Raw genomic sequence first — 14,714 nt, 5'->3', positions numbered from 1 at the left:
GACGCAGCTAAATCGGTGATAACGCATTTATGTCAAGCACTTTAGTAATTTGGTACGGCAAGAAACCAGAAATTGGGAAGAGCGGATAAATATCTTGCGAAATGAAAATGCAACAAAATACGAAAGAAAACGTGGGAGCATTCCTATCAAAATTTGTAATAACATGCCGATTGATTAGCCGCAGTGGTTTGTTGTTCTACTCACGTAAAATGCAAATAAAAAAATCTATATAAAAGTAACTACGGTAATAGCTAAGGAAAAGATGTAAGAGTAAGAATATTTACTTGTTTAATACAAAGAAAATATTTACGTAGTATAGTTCATTATACAAGACAGGGTTCTCAAAACATAGTCGCATTAAACATAATATATACAGTTCGCAACTGATTCGTAAACAAAACTACTGGAGAAATTTATAATTATAGGTGAACCGATACATTTTAATTCTTCAAAATTATTCTAGGGATTATGTTACGTAGTAAAGCACGAGAAATTTGAAATCATAAAGCAGCACTAACATTGTGGTATGGCTGAGCAAAAGAATCTGTGTAACTCTGGAGCAAATTTCTTACGGTAATTTTGATTTATCATTTAAACCTACCCAGGGCAGAAATATATGCAATTCACTATAGCACCACAAGGCCTCAATCTTCTAAAATTAATTAGGTCGTACTTCTACTAATAAACTTCAAAATTCTACTAGCCCCACTAAAGAAGCTACACGGAGACGTCGGTCACTAAAAATTGAATGCCAGATACATTCGCTTTACTATCATCTATAAGTACTTCCAAACGTATGAAGCCACCTCATACGCACACCTTCATCCGCTCCACGTACATAGAACAACATATGTGGCACAGATGCTAAATTACAAGGCTTAGCCTGTCAGATACTTGGGCTGTAGTCTGTATTTTGCACTTTCATCCTTTACTTTGATCTGGTGGATTCGTTGATGAAGTATTCCACAGTCATTCTATGCGCTAAAGTGTAACACGAGACAGTAATTATCATTATTCATCGTAGCCCTTCAAACGAATGTATAAAAGTGCACGTTCTTGTTAGAATATCGTCCTGCGAAAATGCTTAATCCGTTAAAATCAATCTCGTTGACTAACTATTAAGGCAACATTTTTTTTTTATTACGTTAGATTGGAAGCTGACCTTCGAGGCGATAGCAAGTGTTTCCAGTACGAAATAATCGTTCATACGGGGGCGATAAAAAACGAAATAAAATGGATGAAGTCACGTTGTGATGCATCTACGGTACAGTTCTGGTAAGGCAGGCCCAAACCAATATAGAAATACGATCTGTGAATGTTTAAATACAGTACAAAAATAGCTCGAATAATATGCGGATACCATGCACTGTGGGAATCGACGTAAGCGAAGCTTTCTTTGCTGCTTTTATCCACGATAATTGCAGTTGATGTAGATAGCGAAAGCTTAATATCTTTAACGTTTAGTAGCATTCTACTCTATAGTGGAACCAGTTTCAAACCTACGCGTTTTGTTACTGCATCACAAATATTTTCTTCGCGTTGCTTGTGTTTCAAGTACAGTGCCTACATTCATGTCTAGCACATTGCTAGACTCTACTTTATGCACTCCTGTTTAGGAGCTTTTGGCATCGCCTATATATACGCTTTCGAATACTGGTGACAGAACCTGTTACCTAATCCTTACCTGTCTCTTTATGACGGTTGCATTTTCTTCTCAGATCCTGGACCCTGGCCTCATCCTGGTAAGCCACTGTTCCCGTGATTTTAGCACGACACTTTCTACTCCAATCCATACCGCCTACTAAAATTCAGCGCTGCGTTATCAACTAGTTATCTATAAAAAGGAGAATTACTCAAGTGCAAGAATTTATTCTTCCTTCCTTTTTCCTCCATGTAGTAGAAGTGTCAGTGCTACTTATAGAGAAAAGAAGTGTAGCCATGCAGGTGCTTTTCAGAGATATTATTTTTACTGTACAATGCTTCCAGATATAGCACCGACACCGAATGATGTATCGACAGCGGACGCATACGCTTTCTATGCTAACTATAGCGCCAGGTCACACGGACAAGCGACTGGAGGAATTGTAGATATTGCAGGAAGTGTTACGCTTTCATGATTCCCTATATCCAGCGTCGATAGCGATGCATGCATTTCCACGTGCCCCATATTATGTGTAGTTCAAGTTCAAGTTTAGTTTATTTCATCATCACCATCTACAGGTGTGTGCATATGTGTTTGTACAACTGTGCGTGTCATGCATACGTACCTACGTATGTAATATATTACTGGCGTGTATTCATGAGCAAAAGTATGCAGACCAGTGATTTCGCCATAAAAGTAATTTTCTCCGCAGTCTGTGACAGCATATTGAAATTAAAAAGGGCAATCGAAAACTTCCTATGGCGAATTTTCTAGTGCACTCGTCAGTTTCCGTTTATCAGTGTTAATTACGAAGAAATTCCGTTTCTTCCGCAACCCTGTGGTCGTATACTTTTGCTTACGGATGAACATACATACGTACAAACATACATACATACATACATACATACATACATACATACATACATACATACATACATGCATGCATGCATGCATACATACATACATACATACATACAAACATACATACATACATACATCATCATCATCATCATCATCATCATCAGCCTGACTACGCCCATTGCTGTGCAAAGGCCTCTCTCATACTTCTCCAACTTCGCCAGTCATGTGCTAATTGTTGCCATGTTGTTCCTGCAAACTACGTAATCTCGTACTCCCACCTAACTTTCTGCCGCCCCCTGCTACGCTTCCCTTCTCAAGGAATCCAGTCCGTGACCCTTAATGGCCATCAGTTATCTTCCTTCCTCATCAAATGCCCTGCCCATGCCCGTTTCTTTTTCGTGATTTCAACTAAGATGTCAATAACTCGCATTTCTTCCCTCATCCAAATTGCTCTCTTCTTATCAACCCCTTAACGTTATACCCATTATTATTCTTCCCATAGCTCGTTGCGTCATCCTCAATTTAAGTAGAACCCTTTTCGTAAGCCTCCCGGTTTCCGCCCCATATGTGCACCATACGTGAGTACTGGTAAGACACAGCTGTTATACACTTTTCTTTTGATTGATAATGGCAACCTGCTGTTCATGATCGGAGAATGCCTGCCAAACGCACCCCAGCCCATTCTTATTGTTTTGATTTTTTCAGTCTCATTATCCGGAGGCCCGCTTTCTACCTGCCCTAAGTAGATGTATTCCCTTACTACTCCCAGTGCCTCCCTACCTATCGTAAACTGCTGTTCTCTCCCGAGGCTGTTAAACCTTAGTTTTCTGCAGATTAATGTTTAGACCAACCCTTCTGCTTTGCCTGTCCAGGTCAGTAAGCATCCATTGCAATTGGTCCCCTGAGTTACTAAGCAAGGCAATATCATGAGTGAATCGCAAGTTAATGAGGCATTATCCCTTAAATATAATCCCAAATTCTTCCCAATCCACGTCTCTGAATACCTCCTGTAAACACGCTGTGAATAGCATTGGAGATATCGTATCTCCATGCCTGAGGCCCTTCTTTAATGCGATTTTGTTGCTTTCTTAATGGAGGACTACGGTGGCTGTGGAACCGCGATAGATATATTTCAGACGGCTCGTCTGAAACATACGGCTCGTCTACACCCTGATTCCGTAATGCCTGCATGACTGCTGAAGTTTCGACTGAATCCAACGCTTTCTCGTAATCAAGAGAAGCTATATATATATGGCTTGGTTACATTCCGTACATTTCTCTACCATCTGATTGATAGTGTGAATATGGTCTATTGTTCTTGCCTGGTCCTTCGCGTGACAGAAGTCTAAGGTGTTCTTGATTAAGTTTGTGATTACTTTAGTAAATTCTTTGTAGGCAAGGGACAGTAAGCTGATCGTTCTACAATTTTTTAAGTCTTTGGCGTGCCCTTTCTTATGGATTAAGATAATGTTGGCGTTCTTCCAAGATTCCGGGACGCTCCAGGTCATAACTCATTGCGTATACAGGGTTGCCAGTTGTTCTAGAACAATCTGCCCTCTATCCTTCAACAAATATGCTGTTACCTGATCCTCCCCAGCTGCCTTCCCCTTTTGCATAGCTCCCAAGGCGTTCTTTACTTCTTCCGGTGTTACTTGTGGGATGTCAAATTCCTCTAGACTATTCTCTCTTCCATTATCGTCATGGGAGCCACTGGTACTGTATAAATCTCTATAAACTCCTCAGCTAACCTTTTTCATATTAGTAGCGATATTGCCTGCTTTGTCTCTTAACGCATACATCTGATTGTTGCTATTCCTAGTTTCTTCTGCACTGCTTTTAGGCTTCCTCCGTTTCTGAGAGCATGCTCAATTCTATCCATATTATACTTCCTTATGTCCGCTGTCCTACGCTTGTTGATTAACTTGGAAAGTTCTGCCAGTTTTATTCTAGCTGTAGGGTTAGCGGCTTTCATACATTGGTCTTTCTTGATCAGATCTTTCGTCTCCTGCGATAGCTTACTGGTATGCTGTCTAACCAAGCTGCCAACGACTTCTATTGCAGACTCCTTAATGATGCCCATAAGATTGTTGTTCATTGCTTTAACACCAAGGTCCTCCTCCTGTGTTAAAGCCGAATACCTGTTCTGTAGCTTGATCCGAAATTCCTCTATTTTCCCTCTTACCGCTAACTCATTGATCGGCTTCTTATGTACAAGTTTCTTCCATTCCCTCCTCAAGTCTAGGCTAATTCGAGTTCTTACCATCCTATGGTCACTGCAGGGCACCTTGCCGAGCACGTCTACATCTTGTATGATGCCAGGGTTAGCGCAGACTATAAAGTCTATTTCATTTCTAGTCTCGTCATTCGGGCTCCTCCACGTCCACTTTCGGCTATCCCGCTTGCGGAAGAAAGTATTCGTTATCCGCCTCTTATTCTGTTCTGCAAAGTCTACTAATAACTCTCCCCTGCTATTGCTAGTGCCTATGCCATATTCCCCCACGGTCTTGTCTCCAGCCTGCTTCTTGCCTGCCTTGGCATTGAAGTCGCCCATTAGTACAGTGTATTTTGTTTTGACCTTACCCATCACAGAGTCCAAGTCTTCATAGAAGCTTTCGACTTGCTGGTCATCGTGACTGGATGTAGGCGCGTAGGCCTGTACGACTTTCAATTTGTACCTCTTATTGAATTTAACGACACCTGCCACCCTCTTGTTAATGCTATAGAATTCCAGTATGTTACCATCTATATCCTTATTAATCAGGAATGCGACTCCTAGTTCTCGTCTCTCCGCTAATCCCCGGTAGCATATGACGTGCCCGCTTTTCCACATACGTACGTCCATAATAGAGAAGAGGACCGAAGTGTGCAATATATCAGGGGGGACTAGAAGTTACATAAACAGTTTTAAAGAGCCTCAGAAATTCCTGCTAAGGTTTCCATGGGTGGCCTATACTAGTCAATGGCAGTGTTGTCAACCTCGCCTAGTTAATATTAAAAGGATAGTAGGCTGACTTCACGTGCTGTCATTGTCGGCGGCGGCAGGCTGTTAAGGAAGAGATTGAAAAAGAAATGAACGCTGTCCTTTGGCGCTTCAAATATCGTTGCGCGAAGGACGGTGTTGGAAGACGAGGGGAAAAAGTGGGGATTGGGGAAGCGAGAGGTTAAAAAAAAAGTTAGGCAGATCCCATCTTACGGCGCCTGTCGCCGGTATTCAGTTTAGCATTTAATCAATATGGCGACGTAAGGTAGTGTCACCGTGGAATTTAATGAGGTGTCGGGCATGTACTGCGGCGGAACTCTATTCAGCGCTTCTCTTGAACTCTTCGCATGATCTAACGGTGCTGCCGCGAAGACTACGTGAGGACGATGCACTTCTGGGTGTCTGCACACAACCACAAACACGTTGTTCGGCAACTCGGCTCCTCTCCTGAGCATCTCTTGTTGCCTTGGCAATCATGGGTGCCCCAGATGCATTTCTGCTATCGCTGTGATGCTCGGTTTAAAGTCCAATGTTAATAACCTCGTCGCTGCGCGCAGGACACTGTATGTGCGAGTGAAAGCATGTTAGAATGAGCCGATGATATCGGTTCCCTCTCACGCGCAAGGAAAGAAAGCAGAGAGGAAGCCCGCTGTCTTCTGTCGCGCGCAAGGGAACGGAAACAGGGTACAGAGGGGGCAGGGGCGTTCTATTGCGGCGGCATCTATTGAAGTATGAAAATTTGTGGAGTTTAGTTACATCTGTTAGCGAGTCGAAGGGGCCACATGCCAAGTTCATTCTCGTTGGGTGTGGGCGTTCAAACTTGTCTATGGGGTATGATTCCGTATATTTCTTCTCAGGCGGTGAACGAAAATTTCGTTGTAGTATAAAGTTGTTCTTCGTCGAAAATATGGTCGTCCTTATCGAAGTCACTCGCTAGTGATTTAGGTAAATGGTGCATTGTATCTGCGGGATGGTAGGTGAGTCTCGCATGAATTTGTTGTTCAGTCTAATCTATGGATTGTTTTCTAGAAATGGCAGATTCTAGGCAACAGACTACGTTCATCACTGCGTTGTCCCCACCATGGGAGTCATTGACCCTGCTCCGGAAATACACTTCGCCTCGCCGTGAAGGTGATTGTTCCCTCCTATAACCTAAGCGGCTCTCCGTCAGGGGCACCTCCAATGCAAGTCAGTAAACCTGGTTTTACTCTTGTATAAAGCCAGTCGAGCCTCCGTTCTGAACCTTTCAAGACGTGCATTGCCTCCGCTAAAGTGAGCTCCCAACGAAAATATTCTTTCGTCTGAAGGCTATTGTGGGCAAGTCGCAAGACGTAATAAATTTATTGTTGCTGGTGAGAACTGGGTAGATTTCTTGAGGATGTTGGTCTAATTTAGGAGTGCTTTTTGAAATCTAGTAACCAGAAGAGGTATTGCTGTCCTTGTAATTTTAATGTGGGGTCTGAAGACATGGAATAACCAATATTTGGGTGTATTAGTGTAGGATTTTTGAAGGACACAGTTAATGTTTGATAGGGCTTCTTTAGTGATGGAGCCTATCAATGTAAATTTGGTTTCCAAGTCTAATGCGATGTAGTCGCGTGGCTTCACCTCTACAGAGACCTATTTGCAATGTCTCGCATGGTGGCTTGTGTATTCTAGGTATTGTTTTTTTGTAGAAAGGTTTCTTATACTTCATTGTCTTTAGTGTCCCGTTGTACATATATATGGTGTCCAGGAAGAATATGCGCTCGGTTGCATATTTCTATGCCAATTATATTGTTGGGAGAAAATAATTTAAGGAACTAACTACTTTATGTATACTGTTCTCATCATGTCCCCATATTACAAACATATCGTCTATGCGTTGTAGGCATGAGAGCTGGTCACTATGTGCCGCTGTATAAGCACAAATTCTCAATGAAAAAGAAATAAAGCGTTGAACAGTGTGTTGTACGAAAAAACAAAACACGTTAGGGATGCTCTGAAAGATTCCGCGATCCGGCCTTCCATCCTTTGTGTGACACTGTGCGGGTCGCAATCGAACCGGCGTATTTACATGCAGATAGCGCTGTAGGAATACATAATAACACACGCACCACGTGCCCGCTTCGATGTGCCACTAGCATATATCGCAGTCTCTCCATAAGGAAGCGGGAATAGAAGCTCGGCTGCCTCACGCCTCAAACATGACGCGTATCCACGGCGGCAATGCGGTGTGTCGCTCATTCCTGCAACGCTGATCACATTAAGGTCAACACTCATCGTGAGATGAGTTGCGCAAGCATTTTTTCGTTTCCAAACTTTTATTTTGGCTGCTGCGTGTGGTCGTCCGGTTTTGTCTGACTGCTGCTTGTATTGTAGTCATAGTCTGGTCGTTGTCTTAGCCTGCCAGTATTTATTTATTCCTGCTTATCACGCGTTCAGCCTTGCGGCGTTAGGGATGGTGCGTCTGATAAATCTCCGAAGACTGTCTTCGAACAGTATCAACTGGCTGAAGTGGAAGGTGGGCAAGAATTTCGCTGAACGGGACTTCTCATTGTCACGGCCCACTGGAGACAAGAGCGGAGAGCGGTATTTATATGAGAGAATTAGGGCAAGCGCTCAGTCCAGGCTTCTTCTGTAGCGCCTCGCTTGTACACACGAGGTCGTCGTCTTCATCATCAACGTGGTTGGTCACAGATGGCGTCGCGGCAATATATGGAAGCAGAAAGATGGCGCTATGTGTACACAAAGAGTGGCACAAACCTCAATATATATGTATATATATATATATATATAGACAGTATAAGTTGAGACTGGTAACTACTTATTTTGTGGCCTATATTAGTGTAATGGGTATCAAGTAACAACATATGTTGTTGTTGAAATACTCGTAAATCAGCAAGACCCATTTCATTACTTATTCGCGGAAACAAGGCACTCAAAAAGCACATTAAATTTTCAGAATATCTCAGTATGTACGATATAAAACGCACGTTGGTGAAGGTGTGAAAGATTCCGCGATCCGGCATTCCTCTCTTTGTGCGACAGCACAAGAACAAACATAATATTCGAAGCGTAGGAGACACCAAGCGTTGCTTACAAAGATTGAGTACTTAATTCGCACGCTTCGCACTGACGTGTTTTTCTCTGTCTCTCTCGCACGCTACGGCACGGACAGCGAGACTCCATCAACTTGATCCCGGTAAGCGCTGGTCATTCGGACACAATTTAAGCGTTGCTTGCATGCAGTAAGTTAAGATCAAGATTTCAGACCATACCTAATCAACTGTTCACTCGGTCGCCTCCTGTTTCTATCTGAAAGTGAAGTTCATCAGTAAAGTTCATTCAGTAAAGTTCATCAGTAAAGTTCAAGTTCATCAGTAAAGCACAGACTGTTGGGTTAGTTGATGTGGCAACACGAATACTTCAGTGCAAATCGCACACAGACGCACACAGATTGGGTTCCAGCCGCGATGCTCTGTCCTTCCTGTCTACGTGCGTGTGCGGTTTGCGCTGATGTGTAAATGATTGTTGGTAGAGTGCCATGAAAGTAATTCTTTTTTTTTTAATTTCCCGTCTCATCTGTAACGTAGGCACTGAATTAATATTATTGCAATTGACCCTTTTTCCGCCTGAAAAACGTTTTGGTATATGATCTCATATGGCTGGAATGCACGAACCCTCATTTATCCTGTTTCGGGCGCACGCCTAGCAAAACCATGTCAACGAAATTACTTCAGAGTGCATCCCAAGCAGTACTGTAGTGTCTGTGTTGCTGCGTTGCTAAGCAAGAGGTGGCCGGTGAGATCCCGGCTGCGTTGGACGATTGTAATTTCGCTTTGTGTGGCTACATTTAGGAGCACTCGAAGAACAGCACATAGGGAAATGTAATCCGGAGTCCCAGAATACGGTGCATCTCACGTTAAGATTGTCGTTGTCGCATGTAAAACTTGCAGAACTAAGTTTTAGAGTTTTGAGTCAGCATGATTGCATATTGACGCTTCCCTTATTTCGAACAGTTCCATTCTTTTTTGTTGTTAGACGTCACAAATTATTTTACTTATACTATATTTCACACCTTTAGGCGCTTCGATAAAAGGTTGTTTTCCAAGTCCGAGAGAAGCAGCGATACGAAGGGGCTTGATTTTTGTTCCTCACAACCATGCTCAGCCAACAGGCAAAACGGGTTGTTCAGTACTCGCCTGCCATGACCCTGAAGAGCCCTGACTAGCGCTCTCAGGGCTAGATCAAGTAAGCCCGAATAAAGAAGGTAGTGGCCGGATTATTGCCGTCATCGTAGCAGAATTGCTAGTGCAACGCATGCATAATGCGGAATGTTGTGGTTTCGTCTCCAACCAGCAAAATGACCTTTTCTTGCACTTTTGCTTTGAATTTTACCTCTTAATTTCTACGTTATAACCTCAACCGTGCCCAATTAGCCCTATGCTTCCTTTTTCTTCATTGTCTCTTGGCTTTGAATATCCCTTGAATTTGAAAATTGAGGCAAACGCTTCGCACGCTGACCCTTTTTATATCGATCCTTTGTAAGGTCAAACAACATGAAAAGTTCGAAGACGAAGTAACAGATAGAATAAGGTTGTTATCCAAGATGAACGGATTAATACACAGTCAAGAGTGTATACGTCTCCAACGTCACTGCTGCATGACGAAAAGTCAAGCAGCTGGTCCTCAGTGAACCTGCCCTCCATAAAAACGTACTCGCCGCACCCTTCCCCCTCACCGTCCCAGCCCAACGCCACCTAGAAAAAAATATAAGGCCTCCGCACGCCGGTGTGACGTCAGGCTAGTCGGATGGGCCAACGCCACCTAGGCGGCGTTGGCCGGCGCCGCGCCTAACACGTGGTCTCTCCATTGATATGACGACCGCCTCGCCTTGCGCTCGCTCCGTGGCAGCTACACTGGGATATATAGCGGTGCGCTACGCGTGGGTTGATCGATCTCGCCATGGAAGTTACCGACGAAGAGTCTATATCTGAATCTAGTTGCTCTACTGCTTGGGAACAGTTAAATTCTAAGACTAAAGCTAAGCAAGCTAGGAAGAATGAGAGAAAGAGGTTGCAACGTTGCTTTCGCAATTCAAACAGGTTCAACCAGAGCTAAACCACAGCCAATTTTTCAGCTGTACGCAGTGTGTTAACTTCGTCCACGAAGGAGCCTGCAGAATTTGCAATGCGCCAAAACCCCAGGGAGGCACGCATTGCTAAAAACCACTGTTAGAGGGATTGCCTATGAGTTTTTGTCTTCGTGACACAACATCGAACCTCTGAGTGTCATCTTGCCGTCGCATTATGGCAAAAGTTGAACAATAGTTGTACCTGATTGCATGAGATGAGCTCGGGGCGAAGAGATAAGCGAGGAGGTGCCATTTATACCGAAAGTTAGGGTGCATGCTCATGCATATTGCGGCAAAATTTATTATGGTCCTGCGCGGAGAAGTCTCACTAGAAAAAAAACTGGAAGGTGATTCACTTTCTTACTGCAATAGAAAGCGTCTACTTGAGCAAGTTGGTGCGGAGAATGGGGTGTAGCCGCAACACCCGGCAATTTACCGCGTCACCCCTCGAGCGAGGAGAATCGAAGTAGTATTGGAGTGCTTCATTGTTTCTACTGCAACATCTTAGGAAACAGCCCACAGCGTTAGAGTCCTCTACGTCTGGGATCGGCCCAACGCTCTACGCGTGGCACTTTCACGGAATGGCCTGTACATGAAGGCGGCTTCATCCGTGGGGTGGGCGCACATTTCCTAAAAAACTACAATCTCCGGTGTCGATCCACAAATAAGGCTTAAAGCCCAAATAAATAACCGTTATGGAAAATTGACGCTAACTTACTCAGGAAGAGTTGTTTATACGATACAAATGGCGATGCATGTCACCGCTATCAACATCAAAAGAAGCGTGTAGTTGCGCCTTCCTCAGTGATGACACTAACCGCGATCTGCAAAAGCGTTATCGCACACTCTTAAAACAGTTGCGCTCATTGGGGTGTATATTTGGCCCAGAACAATAATCGTCATCTGCCTTGCTTGCGTTTACTTTCTTTAAAACGCTGTGCTGGCCTTTTTCCTGACGAGACTGCTATGTCACGCTGCTAACGCGCATGCCATTCGTGACTTGAAAATACCGGGCTCGCCACCCTAAAGAAAGTGCGGGTACGAGAGATGACGAATATTGTTGCGGAACAAGCCAGAAAGGGTGTAAATTCTTTAAGATTGCATACAATCTTAAAATTGCACCGCTTAGGTCATATCTGCCCACACACCGATAATTGTCATCGCTCTTGCCCGCATTTCCTTTCTTTCACGCTGCGAGCCCGGTACTTCCAAGTCACGAACGGCATACGCGTTATCGGCATGACACAGCATTCTTGACAGGAAAGTAGCGAGCGCAGCGTTTCCATGAAAGAAAGCGCAAGCAAGGGAGATGACGATTATCGTTGTGTGGGAAATACACACCCTAAAGGGTGTACATTTGTTTAAGAGTGTAGAAAAATTCACAACCGGGTGGAAAGCGTTGCTCATTCGAGCTCATGTCCCCTCCTTTACCAGCGACACAGGAAGCAAATTTATCAACACGTGTGTGTTCCATGAGGCCAGTAAAAGAATATAATATCTGAATATCCAGTAATCTGTGCCTTCCGCAGGCGTTTTAAATATGCGTGCGCTAGAGTTGCAGGCATTGTTAGCACCACGCAACCCGATTGTCGCACATAAGCTAATGCGCGTAAATAGAAGCCCTGAACACGAATGTGCCGGGCGTTGCCTTCATCCTCCCCAAAGGGCTGACCATCAAAGGTGCATAGAAATCCAATGAAAAACTTGTGCAGGTCCGCTCTGTGCCCAGAATACAGTCTTCGCCCTACTGGCAATGGACGTGAATAAAGTCAGGGCGAGAACAAGTTATTGAGTGGGTAGTACCACAATCTATAATATAGGCGCTGGCAAGTAAGAAATTAGATTGCGTCCAGAAGAGAGCAGAGGCTATTCCATCTTACCGTCCCAAGGCTCCACGCTCATATGTTGCGATTGAAAATGCATAGTTTTTTCAAGCCAATAATTTAACAAGGTAGCATTAAGGCCGCCCAACATTCAGCATTTTCCCGGCGTTTTGTCACGTTTCGTCTGACGTCTACCGTGTGCTTGGCCCGCTCAAGCGACACCACATCTCGCTGCCGCCGCTGGGCCAAAACCTTGTTAGCCGGAAGGCCGCAATGGGGGACTCCCAATGGATTTCGACCGCCTGCTATTCATTAACGTGTGCCCGAGCTTCAGTAAACGAGAGTCCTGTTTTTTATTTTGCACCTATCGAAACGCGGCGGAGTATCTAAGATAGAATCCCTCTATCTGAGGAGTGCAACGTCATAGGCACTGGGCTATCACTGTGTGTAGTGAAAATCGCCGCTGTGCGTTCTCAAGCGCCGGAAATCCCCCTGGAAAGTGCGATTGTATATGTGTCCATAGCGAGCCTACTAGACCCGTGGACACGCATTTGAAAACTGAAAACCATGCTCAGCACTCTCATTGTTCTTCGAACGTTGATTTCCTTAGTCTCCTAGTAAACGCCTCAATTCTATGCATCTCTTTAATAGTGCTCAATTTTGTTGCTCCCTAAGATGTGACAATGATGTCTGTTTACCATTAAAGCTAAGCTATATACGAATGAAGGATCCATATCTCTCATTATGTACCAAATTATCTAGGTTATGCAAACAGGCAATAAGATTTTAAAAATCTTCCTCGATATATAGCGCTCTTTTGTCCCCTGAACTCGATTAGCTGAACTAACGGACCAACATTGTAGGATTAATTCCAAAATCATGCCTAATACTTTACAAGTATCACTAATTAACCTCATAAATAATCAATTTAAGCCATACATTCTCACTGAGGACTTGAAACAAAGCAGTAATGTACAAACAGTCACTTAGCACAACTGTTACGCTTAGTAGGAGTTTTGAGAACTGCCTCTTCAAAATCTTGGTCTAGAAGCTTTCGTATTCCACTGAACACTTGTCAGCAAACTACTGCAAACAGCGTTACATAATAAATCGCTCTACCCTCGCCCACAGGTACGTTAGGAAGTATTTGTTCTTGAGTAACTTAAGTACCTTTCACCTTTCAAGCGACATCTGCCTCTCAAACAAGTGCCGCTTATATTGAAAAACTGCACTAACACGTGAGATATTTAGTAAAACTGTGTCTATTAAAACAATTTACAAATTATGCATAATGGAATAATGCGCGCACTTAAAAAAAGGGAGAAGAAATAAATAAGGATGGGCTGGACTGGACGTATTTTTTCAGAAGCGAGAAAAAATAGGACATAATTGTTAGTAATAATTGTAATGTCATGCAATTTTACCAGTATTCAACATTATCGAGTTTTACGCAAGGAATTGTCTGGACTCTTACGATGGTGTACTTAGACTTCGCCCGCAACACTGATGTCACCTGTGAACACAATACAGCCTTTATCCTCAAGGCAAGCTAATACAGGGCTGAGGGTAAGTAAAGTAGAAACGTAGTTGAAGTAATTGCAAATCCTAAAACTGAATGGCCGCGCGAAATAGCAGATTACCAACTACACCAAGTAGAAATTAGGTGATATTATCTAATTAAATATGTTTTTCTCTTTTCCGCTCTTTACCACATGTGTGTATTACAGGGCCCCAAGTACCTGCCGGTAAGCTGCATTTATTTTTAATTGCTCTAAATATTAGTTTTCAAAAAGCTACTTGCAAATATTTCAGACACATTAGAGTTACGAAACATTTCGCAGGTATTGTTTTAAATCCGTTTTGTTGTTGGCTGTTTGTCGGATTTCTTAGGCACATTACATTGTTTCAATTTGCCTCAAGTTTTGCATTCCTTGGTCTATATGGGTATGTATTTTGACTCCCTCACTTAACTCACGTGGTTAGGCACTGAGGTAATTAACTTGTTATATTTATTAAATCAGTTATTTTGCTCATCGCGTCTTATCTTGATATGCTATGTCTCCCAATCGAAACTTGAATTGTTTAAACATGTGTTAACTTTCTGCACCACAGCAATGCTCCCGCAACTCCTGTCGTAGTCTACGCTGACAGTATGGATAAATAAATAAAAAGATAGAGGTATAGGCTTTACGGAATAATTAAAGATTGTCTCCTGCAGATAAGATGTTTCTCCGCCTTTAGCCGGCATATTCCGAGAGACAGACATTAGTCGCAGGAGAAATGTATTCAACT

General features: G+C 43.3%; 1 protein-coding gene across 3 annotated transcripts in view; it reads left to right on the top strand.

The window, feature by feature from the left end:
* Window positions 1–14,714, top strand: part of LOC129380698 (uncharacterized) — a 190,074-nt gene that overhangs the window by 98,665 nt on the left and 76,695 nt on the right. For all 3 annotated transcript variants that reach the window (XM_055062465.2, XM_055062466.2, XM_055062464.2), the window contains exons 7-9: window positions 1,719–1,742; window positions 8,644–8,667; window positions 14,150–14,167. In XM_055062465.2, coding sequence (XP_054918440.1) covers window positions 1,719–1,742; window positions 8,644–8,667; window positions 14,150–14,167 — 66 coding nt within the window. The remainder of the gene's footprint in view (window positions 1–1,718; window positions 1,743–8,643; window positions 8,668–14,149; window positions 14,168–14,714) is intronic.

The sequence above is a fragment of the Dermacentor andersoni genome, chromosome 10, assembly GCF_023375885.2.
Source record: "Dermacentor andersoni chromosome 10, qqDerAnde1_hic_scaffold, whole genome shotgun sequence".
NCBI lineage: Eukaryota > Metazoa > Arthropoda > Arachnida > Ixodida > Ixodidae > Dermacentor > Dermacentor andersoni.
Note: the sequence above shows the minus strand (reverse complement) of the source record. Positions and strands in the feature narration are given on the sequence as shown.